Source organism: Colossoma macropomum, unplaced genomic scaffold (genome assembly GCF_904425465.1).
Source record: "Colossoma macropomum unplaced genomic scaffold, Colossoma_macropomum, whole genome shotgun sequence".
In the NCBI taxonomy this organism is placed as follows: domain Eukaryota; kingdom Metazoa; phylum Chordata; class Actinopteri; order Characiformes; family Serrasalmidae; genus Colossoma; species Colossoma macropomum.
The window spans coordinates 30,326,546-30,351,389 of NW_023494803.1; the positions used below are offsets into that span (position 1 = coordinate 30,326,546).

General features: G+C 39.0%; 1 protein-coding gene across 2 annotated transcripts; it reads left to right on the forward strand.

Annotated features, from left to right (window-relative positions):
- The first annotated feature begins 841 nt into the window (after nucleotides 1–841).
- ptpn21 (protein tyrosine phosphatase non-receptor type 21) lies at nucleotides 842–24,844 on the forward strand. 2 transcript variants are annotated; one of them, XM_036592766.1, is made up of 20 exons: nucleotides 842–1,240; nucleotides 2,751–3,045; nucleotides 3,955–4,124; nucleotides 4,273–4,370; nucleotides 5,580–5,647; nucleotides 5,790–5,860; nucleotides 6,320–6,407; nucleotides 7,035–7,123; nucleotides 7,252–7,339; nucleotides 8,750–8,829; nucleotides 8,966–9,073; nucleotides 10,716–10,776; nucleotides 10,953–11,034; nucleotides 11,150–12,588; nucleotides 16,043–16,183; nucleotides 16,838–17,056; nucleotides 17,318–17,446; nucleotides 17,601–17,835; nucleotides 19,573–19,733; nucleotides 20,956–24,844. In XM_036592766.1, the coding sequence occupies exons 2-20, from the start codon at nucleotides 2,866–2,868 to the stop codon at nucleotides 21,082–21,084; spliced, it is 3,636 nt and encodes a 1,211-aa protein (XP_036448659.1). In that variant the 5' UTR covers nucleotides 842–1,240; nucleotides 2,751–2,865; the 3' UTR covers nucleotides 21,085–24,844. The 2 variants fall into 2 exon arrangements, with proteins under 2 accessions (XP_036448659.1, XP_036448660.1); XM_036592767.1 differs by lacking the exon at nucleotides 8,966–9,073.

The window sequence follows — 24,844 nt, forward strand, 5'->3', positions numbered from 1 at the left end:
GTATCTAGTAAACCTTGGATTAAAGACCACAATAAATACTTTTGCATAGGCCACATTCTATGTTTATTCCCAATATGTTAAATCCAGCAATTAAAACGTATGTCTTATAAAATAAGAATATTTAGACATTCATCTTCTTTGTTTCTTCTGAATACTTACTAATGTAGTGAAAATTAGTCTAATGGCTGCATAACTAAACTTTAAAAACATGCACATTGTAAGCCATGCAATAAAATCATTAAAACATTAAATAAATGCACATATTGTTCCCAGACACATTTAAATAATTTACTATATAAAAAGCAAACAGATAATATAGTAACAATTATAGCTGTACTGGGATGCATTCAACCATGTTTCAGACATATATGTATAATCCACATATTATGCCTATATATGTCTAATATCGCATACGTACAAATACACAACATATATGTACATTAGAAATTAGAAATATATATGACCCTTTATTATATATGTGCATACATCAGCTTTTTCCATATGGAGTAATGTATTAAAGTACATTTCTAATAAGTCGATTGGAAACCTACCTTCCCCTAACGTCCCCTAAGCTATTTGTCGTTTTGGCCATCGGCCCACCGCAGCACTGTGGCCCACCAGGACAAAAGATTAAACTTCTTTGTCCTTCTAACCTCAGTGGCATAAATGTATGAGGCGTTTTAAGTGTCGTACATTGTTTTGTGCACTGCCGCTGTGACTTGACTGAGCACTGGAGCGATAATGAATCATTTGAATCGGTCGTTCGATTCATTAAAGTGATTCTAGCGGAAGAATCGGTTCACTAAACTGAATCGAACTTCCCATCGCCTCCAGTCTGCCTGCGCGGCATTCCAGCTGTCTGATGTAACACACAGCGCTCCGAAGTGCTGCTTTACAGCAAACACAAGCACTCTCTCCTTATTTACCTTGCTGATATGAACGGATGTATGTATATAAGCGGTAGATGCGCTATTTGGACACGGGTTGAGTAAGAAACGCGACGTATTTATCACCTTTCAGGCTGTGAAAATAGATCCGCGGATGAATCCGCCAAGAAGATTTTTGGACTCCAACCGGAAATGAAGTATGGAAGCAACAGCCAGTGTGACCTGGGAGTCTAACATGCGTGATCTCACACAAACTTCAACTAAATTTGGACCCCGTTCGCAACTCCTCAGTCGTCCTAAAACTCGGTTCCGAGTGTCAATTAAATGGTAGTCAACGGCAGACCGTTCATATGGTAAGTGTCTGTGTTGCTAGCGGCGGTTAGCCAACTCAAGCACACTTCAACGTTTAACGGTAATTTACCAGCCATTATGCTGGCTAGCTCGGAATTAGCTTGGGCTAGAATTAACATAGCTGACTGGATGAGAACATAAGCGAAATACAAGCCATTTTAGCTTCCACGGCCTCTTTGTCTTAAATAAAAGTTTCTAAACTAAGTTATACTTATAGTCAGATTTATCGTGGGCCAGCTTCAGCGTGCGAGGAGTTTGTTTTGCTTTCTCCGCTCACTTGGTTGCTACTCCTGTGATTCCGAGTCACTTCAGACAACAACTTGTTGATGAGTGATTAGCTAGTAGACTGGTTAAAGTAACTTAATAGGGAATGAGAAAAAGTATACAAGCACAATACGAGCTGACTGCAAAATGCTGTTGTAGAAATCAGCTGGTACTGGCAGGAATTGTAATGTTTGAGTTAGGTAGGTTAGCTAACTTATGTGTAAATACGTGCCATAAGAGAGTTGACGATGGCAGATAAACATGCTGTAAATACCCACCTCTCTTGTTTTCCTAATCTCTTGCATTGCTTCTGGTTATCTGACTAATAGGTGAAACATCTCATATTGTTTGCAGTCCCCGCCAAAGACAAGTATTTTTTCTACGCGACTGATGCGAATTTATTCTACCTCGCGTTTGTCTGTTGTAAAGTAGCCTTTACTTTAATAAGCATTTAATGCTTTGCACGGTCAACGCAGTGATTGAGCAAGAATGTCAACATTAGTGTTTAAACCTGAAAATCATGCTGACAGTTTTATCCATTTAAACTGATTTTTTTCTTTGCCAAATAATATGTAGTACTATTACAAGAAAATGTAAGTTTACTGTAGTGCTGTGTAACACTATTATAATACTCTGTAATCTGTAACATGATATTCCTGATGTACTGTTTACAGTAGTGTTATAGTATCATTTCCTATACTATAGCAACTTTAACTTTTCAAAAGTACTATACAATTCTTGTAAAAATCCTGTAGAAATTTCTCATATTACTATAGTTTTTTTTTTTCAATGGTCGTTTTTGATGAAGCCATTAAACCAGACTGAATGTGGTTTGATATGAATGTGATTTTCTTGGTTTGGGGTGTCAGATCGTCTCTCTCAGTTCAGCATTGAAACAGTCATAGTGATGCCTGCTCAGATTTGTGAATAGTTCATAGTAACAGTGGTGCTGAAATGACAAACAGCTCAAAATCAGAACTTCACATTTCAATATTCTGTTAAATCACTGCAATATTCACTGAAGTCCCATACTCAGATCCAAAGTAATGTAAGTGGTATGGACATTAGTCTTATTTTTCATGGGAACAGTTTTGTTTGTACACGTTGTGCTTGTGTAGTTATTCTGTATTCCATATGCTCTGGACATAAATTATGGGAAATAGATGTTTTTTCTCTAAATATGAACAACATGTGTGCCCATAAGAAAGCTTCCTAATCTGTTTTGCTCTGACTGCTTGTTTTCCCCAGTGATCAATGTAATTGCCCTATGGAGTTTGGCATAATCTCATTCGCCAATGGCTTAATGTTAAAGTGAAGCTGATTGAATCGTTTTGAACAGAGAGGAGCAAGCTACTGGTGAAACATGCCCTTACCATTTGGATTAAAACTTAAGAGAACACGAAGATATACCGTCTCCAGCAAAAGCTGCCTGGTCACACGCATACAGCTGCTTAATGGTGAATTTGTTGAGTTTACACTTTCTGTGGAAAGCACAGGCCAGGAATGTCTGGACGCAGTTGCTCAGAGACTCGAGTTACGAGAGGTATGTAATTGTTTTCTACATGTTTTTCACTTGTTGGACTAGTCTCAGTAGTCAATATGTGCACGTCGATTATGAGTGTTGATCGCTTTCTAAGGCCTGGTCTTCCTCCAGCATAGTCTGAGACGCCTGGTTTGTGTCTGCACGCATACTTTCACCTTGCTTCTAGCTGCTATTTTGTTGCATGTAGTAAAGAATATAGTATGTATAGTAAAGTTGGACAAGAGAGTGGTAATGCAGAATGCACTGTCACATGTCTTTTTTTACGCTGGAAAGCTGCAAGTTCATTTTAATTTCTCAGTTGTACATGTCCTTATCAGTTAATTGACTTTTTGGTCCTGCTAGGTTCTGTTTATCAGGCTGTCACTAGACTAAACAGGGTGGGACTATTTTCCTCAAATACTTACATGTGCCAAGACTTTTTAAACTCCATAACTTGCAAGCATTTGCTTTTGAATGTCACATGTGCTAAGAACACAGAAGGCAGTTTCTCTGCGCTTTCTATGGCCAAGTGTCATTAAGAACGCAGTTCTTTTTTTGAGGGTGGCAGGGTCTGTTTCTAAGCAACATGCCAACTACATAGACTTATGACTGGCTTTCTTCTCTGAAAGCTTCGAGACACTCAGCAGTGCGACATGGTGTGTTTTGAAAAGATAAGGTCCTAGCCAGGCATCCTACCCATCAGTCTTGTTTCCTTACTCTGCATTCCAGATGATGAAAGCAAATGTATTATTGTGGAATGTGCTCCTGTAAAATGGATAGGTGTGAAATGTTTTCTGAATACAAGCCCTCATAAGTAACATATATGTGGAAAGTGACTGTTAAGTATTCCCTACTCTGCTTTTTCCAAAACAATATTGCAGTGTCCTGCTTTACCATGCAAGCCTTACTGACATTCTGATCATTCTGCAGATAACTTATTTCAGCCTCTGGTATTTCAACAAACAAAACCAACAGAGATGGATCGATTTAGAAAAGCCACTAAAGAAACAGCTTGACAAATATGGACAGGAGCCCACTGTATACTTTGGTGTCGTGTTCTATGTGCCGGCTGTTTCCCAGTTACAACAAGAGATAACCAGGTAATAATATGCTAGAAATAGTTTGATCTCTGACATAGTTCAGCCGTGCTGTAGTCCAACATCATTTGACCATTGTGATGTTGAATAACAGAATATAACAATTTAATAATGTTTAATGATAACCGTATGTTAATCTCCTCTCCAACAGATACCAGTATTACCTCCAGCTGAAGAAAGATGTTCTGGAGGGTAGGATTCCATGCTCGATTGAGCAGGCAGTCCGTTTGGCCGGCTTGGCAGTACAAGGTATCCTGATTATAGGTTTATACTTTTTAGTAGAGATGCATCAGTATGAGAGTTGTGGCCCAAGCCGATGTTGATATCCGATATTTTCGGCCTGCTGATACATAAATATTTATGAAATGTAGAAATTGTGAGAAAATCCACTTGGATTATTATTGCAGAAAAATCTAACATTTATATATACAGACATTTTAGCACAGTAGTCCAACATCACCTAAACATACTGCTCTTCAAAGTACAATAAGGAAATCATCAAATATCGATTCAAAATATTGATCAAATCTAGACAGCTGTCTGAAGCCAATATTTATTTTTATTGATATTTATTGATATTTATTTATTTATTTATTTATTTATTTGCAAACATCTACCGATACCAATGTGATTTCAATATCATTGTGCATCCCTATTTACTCTCAGATTGTTGATGCACTGCCATGCTTATGGTTGTTGATGGAAGGTTTGATTTAGGTCACATACAAACTCTAAACTGCATCTTAAGTGTGCACATGTTTATTAGGACATGGATTATTAAGTTAATCAAATTGGAACCCTATTAGGTGCACAGAGCTAGCTAGGCTTGCAGGCTTGACATTTCCGGCTCCGGTTTTTGCCCAGGAGAAGAATCTCAAACACTGCTGGCAAAGATATATCTGGCAGCACAAGTTACTGGCCTGGTGTTAACATAGCAGAGAAACTGACATCACTTGCTGTTCCAGCCAGGCCTAAACTGCTTCCCCCTGTACATCGCACACAGGGGGAAAGAATGCCACTGTTACACCGACACGCTTACACATTGGCCACTGTTTGCACAGTGAAAGTGTCCTTTGCTTTAGTGTGATTTGGGTCAGATAGATCAGGTGTTTAACACAGGCTATTTTTGTGTATTAGCAGTGCCGTGCATAGAAACTTATAGCTGTGCTAATACTTTGGATTGTCAGCATAGCTTGAGCACATTTCTAACAGGATGACTGGAATTGCTGGTAATGTTGGACTGCTATGGTTACAAAAGCTAAATTTGTTTTTTTCCACAACATAATATTTCATTGGCTCGTCAAAAAAATGCCCTTGTGACACGGTGCTAAAACGTCTCTGCAAAAATGCCCTTTGAGTTTACAATTAAGATTAATGTAGCCCTGCACCTTCATTTGTAGATACTTGGACACAAAGTAGATTTTGATCAAGTGGTATTCTTTTCTTTCCTGGCTCTAGCTGACTTTGGAGACTTCACCCGCTATGATTCACAGGAATTTCTTCAGAAATTTGTGCTTTTTCCAATTGTAAGTTTGTTTTTCTCTATAACAGGTGTTTTTTGTTCAATTTTAAGCTATTCATTGTTACCCAGTTGTCAGTAGCTTAAAGATATTCAGTAAATCTGCCTCCCTCTCTCCCTCCCTTCTTCCCTCCCTCCCTTCCCTCTAGGAGTGGATTCAAGATGAGCGAGTTGTTGAAGAAGCGACTCAAAAGGTTGCCCTACTTTATCAAAGTTACCGGTGAGAGCATCCTCAGCATTCTGCATGAGTTTAATATTTTATTTGTTTTTTGGCTTTCAAAAGGTCAGAACAGACATTGCACATTCTTCCCCTTTACATCTGTAAGGAGGCTTTCTAATGCAGTCATCTGGCACCTGTTAACAGTTGCACTTTAGAACCATCTGCTGAGTGTAAGACTTTGATTTTCAGCCAGACAGATGAAAAGCAAGCCCACTTATACTCAAGAATGTTATGTTATTGCTTTTTTATCCTATTGCATTTGTACTGACTTGTATACTGTCTTTTCTTTGGTCTCATCTCATGTTTTGTGATGCTCTAAAATGGTTTCAAAGCAGTGTTCAATAGCATGATGGAAAATTGTACAGGTTACAGTGATAATGCGGGTTGAATGAGAAGCAGCCTATTTGTTGTAACATCAGTGTCTGTGTTTGCGTGTTCCAACCCCACCCTTATCCACAGAGGTCTTCCAGTCCCAGAAGCAGAAATGCTGTACATGCAAGAAGTGGAGAAGATGGAGGGTTATGGTCAAGAAAGCTTTCATGCAAAGGTAGACAGCTGTTTTGATCTTGTTTGACTTGTTAAACTTCAGACAAGCTGCACAGAAAGCATAATGCTTATTTTAATATGAAAGCTTTTGAAATAAAGTTTTGTGTTGGTGTACATGATCGTGTTTGTCCAAGATCATCAAAATGTTTTCTTCTTCTTCAAACAAGCAGTCTGCACTCAGCAAATTTATTATTTTGGCCAACCCACATTCGTGTCATAGCACAATTGTGCATGATTCATTTAGCTAAATAGCCAGTTATTTTCGTTATATCACTTTATTTGCTTTTATTTAGGTATGCAATTTATTTCCTTTTTGAGAATTTAAAATGCCCGTTTTACCCATTACAATTGGCAAAATGTTAATGTTATAGCTTTGTCTAATAAAAAGTACAAGTGCTAGTTCACTTAGCCCACGCAGTGTGAGCTTTGAGTGAAAAAATGAGTAAATAAATAAATAAATAAATGAAAGAAAGAATCAGCCATAAACACCATGCACATCAGCCATAGATATTCATGATGGGTCCATCTCTGTTATGTATTATGTTCCATCGTTGTGAATAATTATAATTTACATTTTTTGCTGGTATGAACATATTTAATTATATAAGAATTTTCCTATGTTTTGTAGGACAGCCAGGGTGCAGATATAATCATTGGATCCTGTCTGGATGGAATATTTGTCAAGCACAAAAATGGCCGGCCACCTCTTTTGTTCCGGTATGTATTTGTGTGTTGGATACAAACTAATGCATTCAATTGTCATTTGCATGCATATGTTTTCTTTGGAGGAATTTGGGCGCATTCATGTAACCTTGACTGCATTGTTTGACTTCTTTCCCATTAAGGTGGAATGACATTAATAACATGACTCATAATAAGTCTTTCTTTGCCCTGGAGCTGGCCAACAAAGAGGACACCATTCAGTTTCAGACTGTAAGTTCTGTAATCTCCCTAGTACCTCCATTCATTATCCCAGACATTTCAGATTTTTTTTTTTTTAACTTGCAGTAGCACAAAGCCCACAGTTAGTCCTTCCAGCTATGCACTTATGCCAGCGTATTTAACAAAAAATAAATGTGTCTGTGTGCATATAACATGTCTACATGTACATAAACTAGACCTTAAAGGTAGGGTTGCATCAGTACTGATACAGGTATCAGGTATTGGGCCGATACTATGCTCAATTACTTTTACTCATAAAAATGCACTGATACCAACATTCCGATATCAGCTGATACTGTGTGACGTAAGCCGAGTGTACACTGCCACGCTAATGAACAAACACAGTGAAGGAGGCTGTGCTCACACAGAGAAGAGTGACTCTGTGACAGTCAGGCACAAAGTCGTTGGTCACTTTAAACTTTCTGCCTTGGTGTATTCCCACTAGACCTTCACTGTGTAATTTAAAACCATTTTAAACACACAATCACAGCCCCTTCCCCTTTGCAGGTGGAGATGCATACGCTAGTGAAACCTAGTTGGAAAAAAGTCGACATTTGCTACCAAAGTTCGTCTGTGCCGACTTTACTCTGTTTATCTGAATAGAATAACAAGGTATGAAAGCTAATTTTTTTTTCCTGTAAAATAGGCTGTAGAGAGACCATGTTGTCCTACCGTGTATGTCACCACCTGCTTTTAGCTTCCGCACTGATCCGTTCTCAGTTTGTTTGATCGGTACTCATGTTATTTTAGATGAAATGACTTAATTTGATATTGTTCATGGACAGAGATGTCTGTACGTTTTTGTACAGTGTGAGTATATAAATCGAAGGCTTCGTTTGTACATGATGGTCTATCTAAAATCACACGGTATATGTCTGACTGTAGAGGACATTCAGCTACAGCTCAACCAGCAAAGACCCCGAAAAGACAAAACTCCACAAGTGAGCTCCTCAGATGCTGTCACTGAGCTACAGAGATTGTTGTAGAGAGACACAGATGAGGATCAAAACTACATCTGTACAGAGGTGCTTTTCTGATGTGGAACAGAACCTGGTCTTCTCCACTGCAGCGCTACTCAGTCCTAGTTAGCGCTGAATAATGTAGCATAGGCACTTCAGTTAAGATCAGCAAGGTTTAATGATTTAACTGTTAAGGTTGCACACGTTCACACTAACTACTGCTTAATTGTAGGTAGATTACTCAGTATGGTATCGGACTCGGTGTCAGTGAGTACTAAGGAATATGTTCTCAAACTTGTGCTCAGTCTGGGGGAACAAAAATGGTATTGATGCTTCCGTATTTAAGACACATAGACTGCTGTTCTCAGCTCAGTACAATAAGTCCTTGTGCATGCTTGTAATTCTTGATTGTTTTGGTTAACATGTTCCCTGTCTCTTTTAGGAGGACATGGAGACTTCCAAATATGTGTGCAGAATGTGCCTGGCACGGCACAAGTTTTACAAGATTAACAAGAGTAGTCTGTAAGTGTGGATTTCAGTCAATCCCATTAGTCAGGTTGACTGTGTGGGGGTTGGAGTGTGTGTGTGTGTGTGTGTGTGTGTGTATGGGTGTGTGTCACTCTTGGAGGCTTCATCCCTGTACCTTTCCTGTCCCCAGAGAGGAATCTGATGCCCCGCCTTCTGAGGGCTCCCAGAAGTCCATTCTCACTCTTTCATTTCCTCGCTTTCCAATGCTCTCTCGTCCCTCTCTGCCTTCTAACAAGGGGTGAGCAAGACTGCTTCGGCAGTCACCAACGCTTTCCGCTCAAAGCCTCCCAGTAGCACAGATGCTGAAAACATTGGTAGACATTTCATCCCCTCTTTTTGTTATGTGTAAATCTGGAAATGTCTGCTGCCCAATCAGATGAGTAATATCCTGGTAGAGAGAAACTGCAACTGTGGGAAAGGAAACTGTTTTAAGAGAGAATTATTTTTATAGGTTAGGGTTGTCTCAATAATGAAATTTTAGCTGAAGTTTAATTGATGTATAAACATTGTGATTAACAGTTTTATGATCTTTTTGTTCATTTAATGCCGCTAGTACAGTGCAAACATAAATTGGCCAGATTGGCTGATTAGCTATTTTCCTACCTAGCTTTCGAGTTAGTAGCTCTCAACTGACGACAGTAACAGCTCAATCTCAAATTAATAAACATTACTCACTACTAGGGCTGTAGGATAAGGAAAAATGCAATGTTCTATAAAGCTGTTTGGTAAAGCTGTTGGATATGACAATGACAAAGTGAGGTGATATTATTAAAGTAGTGTGTCTCTGCTGGATATGACGCAGGTACAGACATTTTTTTTGGTGTGTAAACAGAAATCTAACATCTCTCCTTTAAGCACAAATAATACAAAACTGTTAAAGCATCATTGATTATTATGCAAAAAAAAAGGAAATACTAACTAGCTACTTAACTGCAAGCACGTTTTGTGCACCGAAAGGCTGCATTCCCTCAGCAGCTTTTTCTACAGAGGCTACAACAAAAAATACATATTTTTATATAGGCACACAAGAACAAATAAACTATTTATTTATTTATTTATTTTTAGTTATTCATTATATTTTTTGTGACAGTAGTTATTACTGCCCAGGCAGTTAAAACACAATACTGAGTTGGAAAACAATCCTAATGTTTGATGCCTTTTTACAGGCTTATAATTTAATGGTTTTGAGATGTGCACGTGTATTTTTTTTTTTTTAATTGGCCATTTAGCGTAATGGTAAAGTTGCTCTTCCCCCATGTGGGAGAGCGGGCTTCTGTCCCAGCACTGAGAAACACTCATTAGGCTTTTAACAGTTTGTGGCGTAATGATATCTTTCTTATGCTGCGTGTTTGAGGTCATTTGATCTGTTCTGTCATCACAGCTCTTAATGTGTTTATCGTGGAAACTTATATCACAGTAACAATAAAAATGTGTTTTATCATGCAGCCCTACTCACTGCTGCCCTCTAAATGTGTTACAGCACCAGTCTTCCATTTACATGTGTTTCCCTCGACTGTGAAAGCTAACAGCTGTGCAAAATAATTGTGATATGCTCAAATAATTGCAATCAGGCAATTATGTAATAATTGTAATAGACCTATTTCAAGTACAAATTACAAGAAAATATGCCCAAAATGCCTGATAGACATGATTTCATTCCACTGATTAGGCTTTGCCTTTCTGTTTCATCTGTTCTACAACAAAGTTTTGTTTTAAAGTGAATTTAGTTAGTCTGTTCTAGTATAGGGTTTCAAACTCTACTGTAGACGTACTATTTCTGAGCTGATTCTGGAAACACCCTGCTGTTCCCTCAGCTGTCGCAGAGGGTTACAGCTGAAGGCCTGCACTCTGGTTTGTTTCACTCTCACATTTTGGGACAGCCAAACTCAACCTGCCCCTGTGAACCCAGTCAGACAGCGCTCCTCCACAAGAATGTCTCTGGTAGGCACGTTCTAAATAATTCACTGCCTAGACTGCTTTTTGATGCTTGGTGTGTTATTCACTTTACTGGATCTTGCCATGGAAACAGCTGCTCTTCTTGTTATATTCATGTGATTTGTCTTTGAACATATGGTAAATTTAGAAGCTGAACAGCGGTCCTCTTGTTTTTGCTGCAGCCCAAGCCTCAGGCCTACATGATGCCACCACCTCAGTTACACTACAATGGCCATTACACTGAGCCTTATACATCCTCTCAAGGTAAAAAACAAACGTTTAGTCTCCCTGTTATTCACTATATTTATATGGTGAATGCTTTATGCTTGCTTGGGGACTTTTTTGTAAGTTGTAAACCTGCCTGTTTCTGCTTATACAGACAACCTTTACATGAACAGTCAGAATGGGTACTACTACCATTCTCAGACGAGTCTGGACCGTTCCCCGCACGAGTACAACGGAAGAATCCGGAATGGCAGCGTGTACAGCGCTCACAGCACCAGCTCCCTCAACAACCCACAGCACTACCTGCAGCCGTCACCCATGTCCTCCAACCCCAGCATCACAGGCAGTGATGTCATGCGGGCTGATTACGTGCCCTCTCATCGTCACAGTGTCCTTATTCCACCGTCCTACCGTCCCACGCCCGACTACGAGACAGTTATGCGTCAGAAGAATGCAGGCATGATGCCAGCAGCAGAGCGGCAGAGTCACTCCATGAGGAACCTCAACATTGGCAACTCCTATGCCTACAGCCGGCCTGATCCGCTGGTCTACAGCCAGCCTGAAATCCGTGAACATGGCACGACCCAGTATCATCTCAACTACAGCTTCCACAGTCCTTCACCCTACCCCTATCCCACTGAAAGACGGCCCGTGGTGGGTGCCGTCAGTGTGCCTGAGCTGACCAATGTACAGCTGCAACAGGCCCAAGAATACCCTGCCCCCAACATCATGAGGACTCAGGTGTACCGGCCACCTCCTCCTTATCCTTACTCTCACCCCCGGCCGGCCAACAGCACCCCAGACCTCTCCCGCCACCTTTATGTAAGCAGCAGCAACCCGGATTTAATCACTCGACGAGTGCACCACTCGGTGCAGACCTTCCAAGAGGACAGCCTGCCGGTTGCTCACTCACTGCAAGAAGTGAGCGAGCCACTGATCACCACCCGTCACACTCGCATGCAGAAGCGCAACTCTATCGAGATTGCTGGCCTGGCATATGGCCTGGAGAACATGAGGCTGAAGGAGAGGGCAGTGTCCGTCTCCGCTGCGGAGACTTCACCCCCAGGCACTACTCCCATCACCTCTGCAGCCTCAGGCTCTGATCTCAATGTCTTCCTGGAAAGGACCAAGGCTGAAGATGCAATCATAAAGGAAGACGTATGCTACGGGCACAAAAAATCTCTGTCTGATGCCACCATGCTGGTCCACAGTAGCGGAGAAGAAGAGGAGTTTGAGGACGACAGCGGCCGGCACACCCCGCAGTCTCAGGACGCAGTTGCTGGTTCAGAGCAACACATGACTGTTCTAGGACATCCTCTGATGGAGCCACCTCCACCTGCATATCCCTTCACCTCAAGCTTGGATCCAGTCCTCACTGGCCCTTTGAGCTTTCAACCCCAACCTCGGATCCGGGAGCAGGACGAGGTGGGGCCTCTGTACCCACTTACTGAAGCTGGCCCAATCATGCCTTCAGTTTCAGAGGGTGACCTGAGCAGTCAAGGACGATCAAAGCATAAGGGTCAGATCATCAAAAAGAGACCAGTGTCTGATGTGCCTGCTACGAGACGGAACATTGATGGCCTCCCACCACCTGTAAGTTCTCTGGTGCATTCAAAATTCCCAATACACTGGGTGTTTAGGAAAAAAAGAAGAACAAAGCAGGCCATGTGGTGTATTAAAAACTTGTTTCTGAGGTGCCAGTGCAGCTCTTAAGATGGCAGTATACTTTAAACGGATATGACTTTTGAAAGCACAATGATGTCTTTTTGGCCAAAGCATTGCTGTGGTTTTAGTTTGTTCGGTGACGTGTGCACTAGTTGCTGAACAGAGTTTATAATCACCACATTGCTTGTTCAGAGACTTACCCCTGACTGGGATTGATCCAGATTGTACAAAGCAGGCTTCTAGCAGTGCTGAGAGTCTTTTTTAAGTATATTTCTGACTGCATGTTTGGTAGTAGTTTGCTTTCCTTTAATACTTTTGTGATATGAAGTATAATGCCACCTTGTGTTTCATATAACTATACCAGACTGTTTCATAGATACATTATGTTGTTTTGTGAACATACTACAGTCAGTAGGTTCACATATGCTGATAAGATGATAAACTGCACTCTGTCTCCTCCATGACCTTATAAATTTAGGGTTCTGGAGAAGAGACCGTAAGTTGTACGGACACCAAACTTGGTGGGTAGTTTGTGTGCATCTACCCAGGCACCGAACATTACCCCGATTGGCCAAAGGGGGGGGCGCTATAGCACAGCCAAACGCATTGTGCCTCATAACTTCTAAAGCAAATTTTTAGATACAAAATTCATTTTTTCCTGATTCCCTGCCTCATGACAAACTGATTTACAGTTTGGACCATTTAGCTCCACCTACTTAAATTTTTTGCATATTTGCATGATTGTCCAAGGCTTTTTGCTCAATCACCATGTAACTGGTATAAAAAAAAAGGCCCTGAACCTCAATAATCATCAAGAACATCTTGACGTTTCTGAGCAGTATGGCTGCCATATGCTAATGAACCCTTCTGTAATCGTTCATAATTAATTTAAAATTCTATAACTGAGGAATGCTTCATTCAAAAAATTTGACACGACGCAGTTATTCAGGAGTGGATTCTGAGGTGGCCTATGAATTTGGCACATACATCATTAGGGGGTGCTGTAATTGCTAAATAACTGTTTCTCAGCATCCGTTCACCAGATCAAGCTGAAAATTTGCAGGCATCTTCTCTGAGACAGACTATAAGTAAATTTCATTTGATACAGTCAAATTTTTGGACACCATCAGCCACTTAGCTTTCAGCTGACATTTGACAGACTTAACATTGACCAATCACCGTGAAATTTGGGTAGGGAGTCTTTGAAGGCATTTTCTAAAAACCAGTGAAGTTTTGAAAGATTTGGCTACTAGGGGGTGCTATTCATAAAAACAAGCATATCTTACAAATATTTTCACTTAGGTGACAACTGATATTACACCACGCACTACAGTGTTCCAAACAACCTTGCAATTGTAAGTCTATCAAAAAAATGCATTGTGTTGCAATCGTTGACTCTTTGAAAATTGCACTTCTTGAACTAATCTCTGGGTTTTGATCCCAGCTGTTCAGAATTAGTCTTGAAATACTCTGTGGCCTCTCTAGGTAAATAGTTATTTTAAACTCATCATAGTCTCTCTCAGTTAATCATTACTGCCATGACATTTCTAACTTAAATTGCTATAACTCATCAGGAGTTTTAAAAGTTTTAAACACACATAAATTCAGACTCTACTGAGGTATGCAAATCTTTGTCCAGATTGCCCTTGAGTGGAGCACTTTAAAATGATTAAAAGTCCTATTACAATGGTATTATGCAGTCTACAGATAAACAGTTCATGCCATTCGGTTCTGTGGCCTGAATAACTTTGTAATTGGACTCTTTGTCTGTTGTTTTGACTAATTAATACAAAGACTACAGCTTAGTATACAAAGGTCAGAAGGTCAATCTGTATAAACCTCTTTGTTGAAAGCTCCTGATCAATAATCATGACATTACAGAGACTTTTTATCAAATTCTGACTCACTTTCACTTAGCTTCTTTATGCCAAGAAGACCCCTTATGGGAGCACTGGCCTCAATATGGCATGTATATCAAAGGGTTAAACTTGGGGAATGAAACCACTCAGTGTATCAATACATTATAATACATAGGCAATTAAGCATCTATCATCTTGAAAGACCACAGTTCAACAATTATGGCAAATTAGGGCCTTTTGATAAACTTTGACTTCCTTGGATTTTTCATCCTCTCTCTGTTAAATAAGACCCAAACTGCATTAGGCCTTGTTAGGCATCATTGGTTCAGTCTGCTTAAGGGCTCATTGTGCTGATATGTGCTTGAACCCGCGGATTGCCGCTTGCAGCTGTATTTTCTATTGATGTTTTCTACAGTGGCCAATCGTCAAAATAGTGTAGTCTTGTAGTCTTGGAACTCTCCCTGAATTTATCTATCAGCGAAGTTGTAAAAAAAACAGCAATAATGCCCAGGTTTCCAGACTGAAAATAAAAATGATCACAGTAATTAATTGAAAACATAAATAAGGCAAGTAAAAGTACTCAAATGTTTTGTTGCATATTCCTTCTTTTGGATGACAGCTTGAAGTCTTCTGGGTGTGTGTTGCACTACTGATGATCAGTCAGACTTGTTTTACTTTCTCTTTTAGATGGCTGTAGCTTTGGCAGGTTTTGGACACTTCTTGTCTCTTTCATGACTTTAGTACATTTTTCACATTTGATTTTGGAATTTTCAATGTAGCTGCAATCTTTCTCACAGACATTTTGTTACCAAGAGACAGCATTTTTTGACAAAGTAGTTCAACTCAATATTCATGTTTTCTAAAGCAATATCCTTTGGAATGATAATGATATTTTTAAGATGTGTTGGATGGTGACTTTCCTGGAGTAGCATTGGAGATGAAGTGTGCCTTTGGATTAGTGTCCCAACACTTTTTTTTTCTTTATAAGTAAAATGAGCAGTTACCTAAAAGTTTTGTAGTTTTCTGTTGTTCATTTCAGGCAAAATATTGATTGAACTTACTATCTAACTGAAATTATGTACTTTAGAACATGTTAAAGCACAGTTTCCATAATACATGCAAAATTAAATAAAAAAAAAATTATAATAGAACAAATGTTGATAGAGGTGTCCCAAAACTACTTGAGGACTGTGTAATATTGTTTTTCAGTAACTAACAAAAAAACTAACAATATTGTACATGGCAGGTGTGATGGCCTGTTGTAGCAGAGACATCACATGCAGTTGAAATGTTTTTATCTGTTAATGAATGCAGAATACCAGGTTGTTTCTGGCTCTGGGAGGGGCTGGCCAGCAAACTCTGTACCTATGACATGAAGAATGCCGCCAAACAAGTTAGCAGACACAACCGGCTGCGTTCCGCATAGCCCTGAAAGATTCTGTTCACTGCAGTATCCTCTCTTGTATGCTAGAGCAAATACTTGCTCTGAACTTCACCCACTCACTCCCACCACCCTCACACAGGGCATGAAGAAAGGAGTCCGATCAGATATAAAGAAGATGGGACCGCTGAAGCTGGCGGCTCTCAATGGACTAACGCTTGCTCGAATGCCTGTGCCGGATGAGGGCAAGGACGATTCAGGAAAGGCTTCCAATGACGAAAGGGTAGGAGACTAGAACCATTGACTCCTGTTGTGTTTGTCTTCATGTATGTGAAAGTTGCCAGACACCCAAAAATATATCTGGGAGCAGTTAAATTGTTGTTGAAAGTTTCCATGTATCATTTAGATTTTTTGTTTAACATGGTGTACCTCATAGTAGACTGGGTGTTGAAACAATAACAGTTGTGAAAATGAAACACGTTTGTGAATATGGATAATGCACATTTGGGGTGTGTTGGATGAAATAATAATGCTGTTCTGTTCCTCAGTCCGGTATTGGCAGCAAAGGCTTGATTCCTCCCAATTGCTAGTGTGGTACACTAAGAGTCGCTGAACAGCTTTTACTCAACTCAGCAGATAGAAAAGTCTAGCTGTTCACTTACTACAGCACAAAACCAGTGGGACAGCCAAGAGAATTATGATAGTATCATTTATTATCAGAAATTAATACATGAGTGAAAAGAAAGGTGTTTAAGGTAAAATAAGGTCCTGAAAATGTAGATTTTTATTTATAGTGTATATTTATATCACCCAGATGTAACACACAGTGTATTCATTACCTCAAGGAATTTTAATTCTCTTTGTGAAAAACACATAATCCTACTTATTTTATGGTCAAAATTCATAGTAGTTCTGTGTTGGTATTTGTGTGTTTCAGTGTAAGCTCCTGGAGCAGAAGTTGGAGCAAGGCATGGTATTTACAGAGTATGAACAAGTGCCAAAGAAACTGCCCAACTATGAGTGCAGCATTGCGCAGCTACCTGAAAACGCAGAACGGAATCGCTTCCAGGATGTGCTGCCCTATGATGACACCCGCGTGGAGCTTGTGCCGACTAAAGAAAATAACACAGGCTATATCAACGCCTCACATATCAAAGTAGGCACACATAAACACCAAGTTTTTATCATGTAGCAGAACTTTGGTTGATGTGATTGCACATTTCCTGTAGCCATATTTTAACTGTCTTCCATTTTTTTTTTATCCAAATGTAATTCTAGCAGCAGTTCCTTTTCCTAGTGCATCATCCACTTGTAATCCTCTGTGGTGTTCTCACCTTCAATGAATCAACCGTCACCCAGATACTGCTGTGCAGTATTGGTCATTGTTTTTAGTGTTTTGTATTGCTATCTTTACTAGATTACAGTAGGGGGAGAGGAATGGAGCTATGTTGCATCCCAGGGACCCCTCTCCAGCACATGCCCGGACTTCTGGCAGATGGTTTGGGAGCAAGGAGTTGCCATTATTGCTATGGTTACTGCTGAAGAGGTGTGTATTTTAGACATATTTGTGATGTAACTCTGAGCAAATAACTTCCTTGTAAGATCTTATGTATCCGTCCGACATGTTTTTCCAGTTATACTTTCTCTTTCCCTATTGACTTCTTGCCATTCAAACTTTCTTGTCTGCCCTTCACCCACAGGAGGGTGGTCGAGAAAAGAGCTTCCGCTACTGGCCGCGTCTAGGCTCCCGTCACAACACGGTCACGTATGGCCGTTTTAAAATCACCACACGCTTCCGCACAGACTCAGGCTGCTACGCCACCACAGGCCTGAAGATTAAACATCTTTTGACAGGCCAGGAACGAACCGTCTGGCACTTGCAGTACACAGACTGGCCTGATCATGGCTGTCCCGAGGACTTCAAAGGATTTCTTTGTAAGTTAAACGCCTAAAATGGACTGTCTTTTGGAGCAGCTAAATTTATTTTAAATGTTAGGTTCATTAAATAAAATATTTGGGGTGGGTGACGTGGCAGTACATGATATGCATCAGGATATTTAGTGTTTGAGGTTTGAGTAGTTGGAACAAAAAAAAAAGGGACCAGCCGTGCCATATTTAGAATTATCATATTCCGTTCTATTCTGCAGTTTTGTTCTTAATTCAATGTTTCTCATATTGCACTGCTCTAAATACAAGTAAGCAGGCTTCAATTTGCTCTCTTTGTAATGAGACATGCAGTTTAGTGTTCTTTAAATACTGACAATATCCATTATTACAATATATATGACACTATCCACGATGTGCTCAGGGGAAAGAAATGTGTGTGTGTGTGTGTGTGTGTGTGTGTGTGTGTGTGTGTGTGTGTGTGTGTAACACAGTACAGGCCAGCAGCTTCAAGTGATGGTCACATGAACCATCAGAATTGAGGAAAAATGTCTTCTTAGTGATTTTGACATGGCATGATTGTTGGCGTCAGACAGGCTGGTTTGCATACAAACAAAACATCCAGTCAGCAGCAGTTATGCAGATGAAAACGCCTCATTGATGAGAGATGTCCATGCAGAATGGCCAGACTCGTCCAAGCTGACAGAAAGGCTACGCTAACTCAGATAACCACTCTACAGATGTGGTGAGCAGAAAAGCGTCTCAGAAAGCACAGCACGGTGAACCACTACGCGGTTGGGGTACAACAGCAGAAGACCACTTTGAGTTCCACTTCTGTCAGCCAAGAACAAAAACCTGAGGCTGCAGTGGGCACAGGCTCACCAAAACTGGACAGTTGAAGACTGGAAAAACGTAACTTGCTCTGATGAATCTCGATTTCTGTTGATGCACACAGATAGTAGGGTCAGAATTTGGTGGCGACAGCATGAATCCATGGACCCCACCTACCTTGTCACCAGCCCAGGCTGGTGGAGGTGGTGTAACGGTGTGGGGAATGTTTTCTTGGCACATGATTGGATGTTCACAGGCCCAACATCACTTGAATGCCACAGCCAATTTAAGTATTGTTGCTCACCACGTGCATTTCACAATTTACCATTGTCTGATGGTTAATTCCAGCATGGTAATGAACAATGTCACAAAGCAAAAGTAGTTCAAACTGCTTTCATGGACATGACAATGAGTTCAGTGTTCTTCATTGGTTTTCCCCATCACCGAATCTGAATCCACTAAAACACCTTTGGCGTGTGGTAGAAGGGGCAATCAAGTTAACATAAACCAGAATTTCAAAGGAATGTTTTTACGTCTTGTGGAATCCATGCAACAAAAAATTGAAGCTGTTTTGAGAGCAAATGGGAGGCCCTACCCTGTGTGTGTGTGTGTGTGTGTGTGTGTGTGTGTGTGTGTGTGTGTGTGTTTTATAACAATACTGTAATAAAATATTGATATCATATAGTGACATTGCCTGTTTCTATAAAATAAATAGCATTTAAGACACATCATTTAAGTTTTTTTTTCCAAGGATGTACTTTGCAGATAGCAAATATATTTTCAGCAAATACTGCTGGGATGTACAAATGTATGTGTGTGTATATATACATATATATGGGGTTTTGTTTCCATTTGTACTGAATATTGACTGAATAGGACTGTTCTGCCTCATAAACCTTGTTGGTTTCGGGCTGGTGCAGAATTGGCTCAGTTAACTGTTCTAACTCTGTGTCCTAGCATACTTGGAAGAGATTCAGTCCGTGAGGCGGCACACCAACAGCACCAGCGATCCAAAGAACACAAACCCACCCGTGCTGGTGCACTGCAGTGCAGGGGTGGGGCGCACTGGTGTGGTCATTCTGAGTGAGATCATGGTAGCCTGTCTGGAACATAATGAGGTACATACACACACTGTTTAATTTGGCATGAACACTGGAAAGGTCCTATTGTCACTTTCTCAAGACCAAGTGACTGCACTTTGTGTGGGTGGCTTTTGTGCATGTGTGTGTGTGTGTGTGTGTGTGTGTGTGTTTATGTCGTTTCTTTGTATGTTTGTTTTTTGGGTAATTATGTTGTTTTAATGTTTTATTTCTATTGCCAGTAGTAAAAGGGGAATACCACTCAGTTTTTAAAATTATTCTGTGTAATTCAGTTGTTGAGATGTAAACAGTCGTTCAGAGTAGTTTGATGTGAAATGGTTTATTGCAGAAAATCTTACTGATTTTGACAAAGATCTCTACATGTCTACAGTGCAAATATAGCCATTTGATTTACTATCCAAAACCACCAGTGAACCTATAGTCATGTGCGAAAGTTTGGGCTCCCTAGTCAAGTTCTGTGTTTTGTTGATTTTCTAAGTGAAGTTAACACACCCTCTACAGAGAACACACCTTCTGCACAGTTTAATGCAGAATTATTGTTTATTTGTTGCGTTTAATATGTATAGAAATATTGTAAAATAAAACTTAAAATGTAACATAAAATATTATGGCACATTTTATCTGTTTTTTCCCCCCAGTATATTAAATTTAGCAAATGGAAATTATGCACTTCAATTAGCAGAAAATGCCATATTTAACTTCTTTGTAGAAGATAAGAGTAACTTATTTTCACTTACAAAATCAACAAAACATTTAATTTGACTGAGAATGTCTTGCAACTTTTGCATATGACTTTACATGTGTCTTCTGAGTTTTTAAATAGAATGTTGATAATGGTAAAATAGAGGTAAATCTGAAATGGGAAACAATATATGCACTATCTATGCCTCTCTGCCATGAATATATTTTATGAAATACCTTTCAGGCTAAAATGTTTTCTCAAAACTATTATAGCACAGTTTTCACGCGTAAGGCGACATATTGGTAACGATTTCATGACATAGCTTTCTGTGAGCTTTTAAAGGCTTTAAACACTTCAGACATCTGGTTATCACTACCACTGTGAACTAGAATAGCCCATTTCACATCAACCACTTGTATCCAAATGACATTGTTTACATCTTAACATTAAATATGCAGAAATTCAAAGGTAAAAAAGTTGGAATTCCCTTGTACAGCCGATTGACGAGTGATAAATAGAAGATTATGCTGAAAGTTTAACCCATTTTTGCTTCTCTAGATGCTGGACGTCCCTACTGTTCTGAAGTTGCTGCGACAGCAGCGTATGATGATGGTGCAGACTATTTCCCAGTATACCTTCATCTACAGAGTCCTTATACAGTTTCTTAGAAACTCCAGACTTATATAAGCTCAGAATGTTTGCTAAGCTGCCAGAGGCATGGAAGATGTTCTTCTGTGACATCTGGAGCAGATGTCTACCCTTCAAGGGATATCTCACAGAGGGGACGGTGTCCTGGGGTGAGTTTGAGATGGACTGCAGCTCAGTTTGAATGAAGCAGTCTTCTCACTTCAACTCCTGAGCACTTTCCCTGAATATTAATGAAGGGCCATAACTCAGAAGGATTTGGGCAGGTATGAAGGATGCTGCAAACCAGCAGATGTTCTCTTTAATCAGTATTATTCAGAGATTTTACTGTGGATTTTTACAATATGATTACTGCTAATGAATCACAGCACTTTTACTTTTACTGTATATAGCAAATAACACTAATGCTGCATCTTTATTGTTAAATGTATAACAATATTGATTGCTTTAAAAAAAAACTTTTTTCTTCTTAATGGCTATCTTGGTTGATAGTTTTGAGTGAAGGTTTACTGAGTTGAAATGAAAATTATGGTCACAGTGTTTAAAGTTTGAAAAGTAAGGGGTGTTTCAGTGCAGAGCTAATTTTAACTACTTTCTCAAAACCAAGTATCATAACTAAAGATATGTGGCTCATGGGGTCTGCACTCTCGTGTGAGATTTGCTCTATGTATGCAAGTCTTCACAGATGATGTTGAGTAACATGGGTTTCGCATATCAGAAGTTAGGATACAGCCAAAGAAAAGTTACGAGGTTTTTATATATATATATATATATATATATATATATATATATATATATATATATATATATATATATATATATATATTTTGATTGCAGACACAACCTTTTAATATAGTATTGCATTAAAATAATTTATAATTCTCCATATTCTGTATGTTGTATCAAAACAGATTTATTATGCTCAAGCCCATTTACCCCTGGCTAGATATATATATTTTTTACAAGTATATCTACTTATGCTACATTTTCACCAGGATGCTAGAACTACTGCAACCAAAGAGTTGTCAGACTTGAATTTTGGATTCTTTGAATTCAAAGACACAACTGTTGTCTTTATGTGAAGGGTTTATGGCTTAGCCCATTAGCCACATGACAATTATGATGATCTACCAAAGAATTTTTTTCTTCTGAGATCTGGGGCTGTTAAGGATGTCTTCAAACACTGTGAAACTGTGTTTTCTATGTGTCAGAGTAACTAAAGAAGGAACGGTTTGTATGTTGAAAGTGAAATGTGCCATGTTGGTATAATCCCTGTGTGTGCACATGCTATACGACATTTAAATTCTTATCAGGCCTTGAGATCAGCAGTCAGCTGCGAAGCAAGGGGTTACAGCCTGTCCTTGTTTTGCCTACACTACTGTTCAAAGGTTTGGCATCAGTTATTTGTTTTGTTATTTTATATTCAGTTCTAACTTACATAATGTAAATGTAAATATTGCAAACTAGCTAGTTTAAGATGTCGTCTGGGATCAATAAGAACTTATTAAATGGGAAAGCATATACTGTAATTCTCTGTTTATAGATTTTTAGCACCAAGATTTGATCACTTTTGGAAAACAAGCCATTTTGGAAATTATTTTTTCATAATTTCATTCTTAATTCTATGAAATGTCTAAATTCCTACTAATCATTTGAAAACTGAAATTGCACAGGACTAACATAGTAAACATTTTTTACAGTTGCTTCTGCAATGAGTTTCATTTTATTTTATTGAAAACATTGATTCAAACTGTTGAACAGTGATTGAGCAGAGTCTTTCAACTTTGCCTGAATTTTGTGCTCCATTACAAACTATTATAACACTTCAGTGTTGTTAACATGGCCATTTGGGTGTCAGTTCCAAACCATCATCAAAACAAAGAAGTCTGTCATGTTTTAGACATTGTTCGAAGACCAACTTTGGACAGCCAGTGTATGTATGTTACACACCTACCTGAGATGAAATTGCATCTACTTTAGTAGAAAACGGCACAGTGCAGCATTGCACCAGTTGATCTCAAGAGTATTTTGTTCCATACACGCAGCTCTTGCTAAATTAAACAGCTGCAAAATAGTACAGAAATGACTTGTTGTGCGTCTGCACACACAGGGATACATTAAGATTTAAAATGATGTTTAGTTACAGGTTATAAGGCTGTAACTAATTAAATTTTCCATTTACATGGCTAGTTTTCTTTAAACTACGTACAGTCTTAGACAAAAAAAGAATAAGACTTGGAGAATCTCTCTTGACAGTGTCTTTTAGTCTAAGACTAGGCTTAACCAGCTTGTATAAAACTGGCATGTTAATTCAGGGTTAAGGTAAGAAAAACTAGTCCAGAGTCTTATTTTTGCTACATGAAACATGTTTAGTAGAATGCTGTGGGAAGGAATATTACAATTTTTCCAGAACTGAAATTTTATGTTGATTTTCATAACAGTTATTGAAAGTATTCATTCATGAACATTTGATGTAAAAAGCAATATGAAAAATTTCACAATTTAGATCAGCATCACAAGGATGTAAGTTTGATTGTTCCATGCATTACTTTAGCTTTTTTGTTTTAGGGTGAGGGCTCTCTTTGTACAACTGAGTTAATGGAAATGTTGAGCTTCTAAAGCAGTGCCCAAAACACTGCAAGAGATCTCAATCCTGGTTAGGTTTGTGTTACAACAGGGGAAAAAATCAAGGTAAAGGATCATAATTTTATAAGAAGTTATAGCAAAACTCTCATGGCCCTTTAAATCATTAGATACACAGAAGTTATTTTTGTATTCAGGTGCAAAATTGCAAGTCTTTAAAAGGAGGTGTGGGTTTGCAGATTGAAGTGATGTACTTTGAGTTAAAAAAGGGCAGCTTGTTTTTCATTTGTCTAAATCACAGATCACTTTTATCCTCCAATTTTTTGTAACTCTATTGCATATCCATGCATCGTCCAGGTGAGCTAGAGCCAGTTTTGCTGAGGCAAACTACTGTAACTAGGTGAGATTCTTAACTTTATTTGCCTCGTAGATGAATGTGGTGATAATATGGAATTGACCAATTTCACATTTGTAAACATGATAATGTGTTATCACTAACCTCAGTACAGGGGTTTATCAGTAATCAAGAGAGAGGCCATCTTCCTCTTCAAGATCTCAGCTCAACGTTCCCAACTCTCAGCATTCAGCCTAGCATCCTGGGCATATTAGACACATGCAGAGTTGTGAAGCTATCATTATTTTTTTGTTATAGTTACCAGTAGATTTAGCATTTATGATTGCATCTTACTGTATCTCAGCAAAGTTTTATTTTAGCAATATTTGAATTGAAAAGCGAACAAGTTGTGCCCACAAATCATAGCTTTGTTTACCTTTGTGAAATTGGTCCACAGGAACGGTCTACAGAGCTGGATTCATGAATTAATACTTTCATTTGAATCAGAGAACTACTCTCTGAACCTACCTTCATAGTCTTTCTCCATTTTGTATTATGTATTATCAATACTGGAAAATATTATGGAGATTGAAAAGTGTTTTGAGCTAAAAAGAAAACTGGATAATGAAGGCTCTTGTTGGGGCTGTTTTATGTTTTTAATATATGTGAATTAATATCAGATGCTGTTTATAATATTGATTTTTAGTCTTGTTTACTATTAACAAAAGATTAAATTTGCCATTAGCAAAACCATTGCCCCAGATAAATCATTGTGTATCATCTCATGGATTGATGTAGCCTTCAAACTATCAGAATTCATATCCCAATGTAAATTACTTGTCTAGAAGTAAAGTTTCTTTAAGTAAATAAATATTTTGAAAAGTA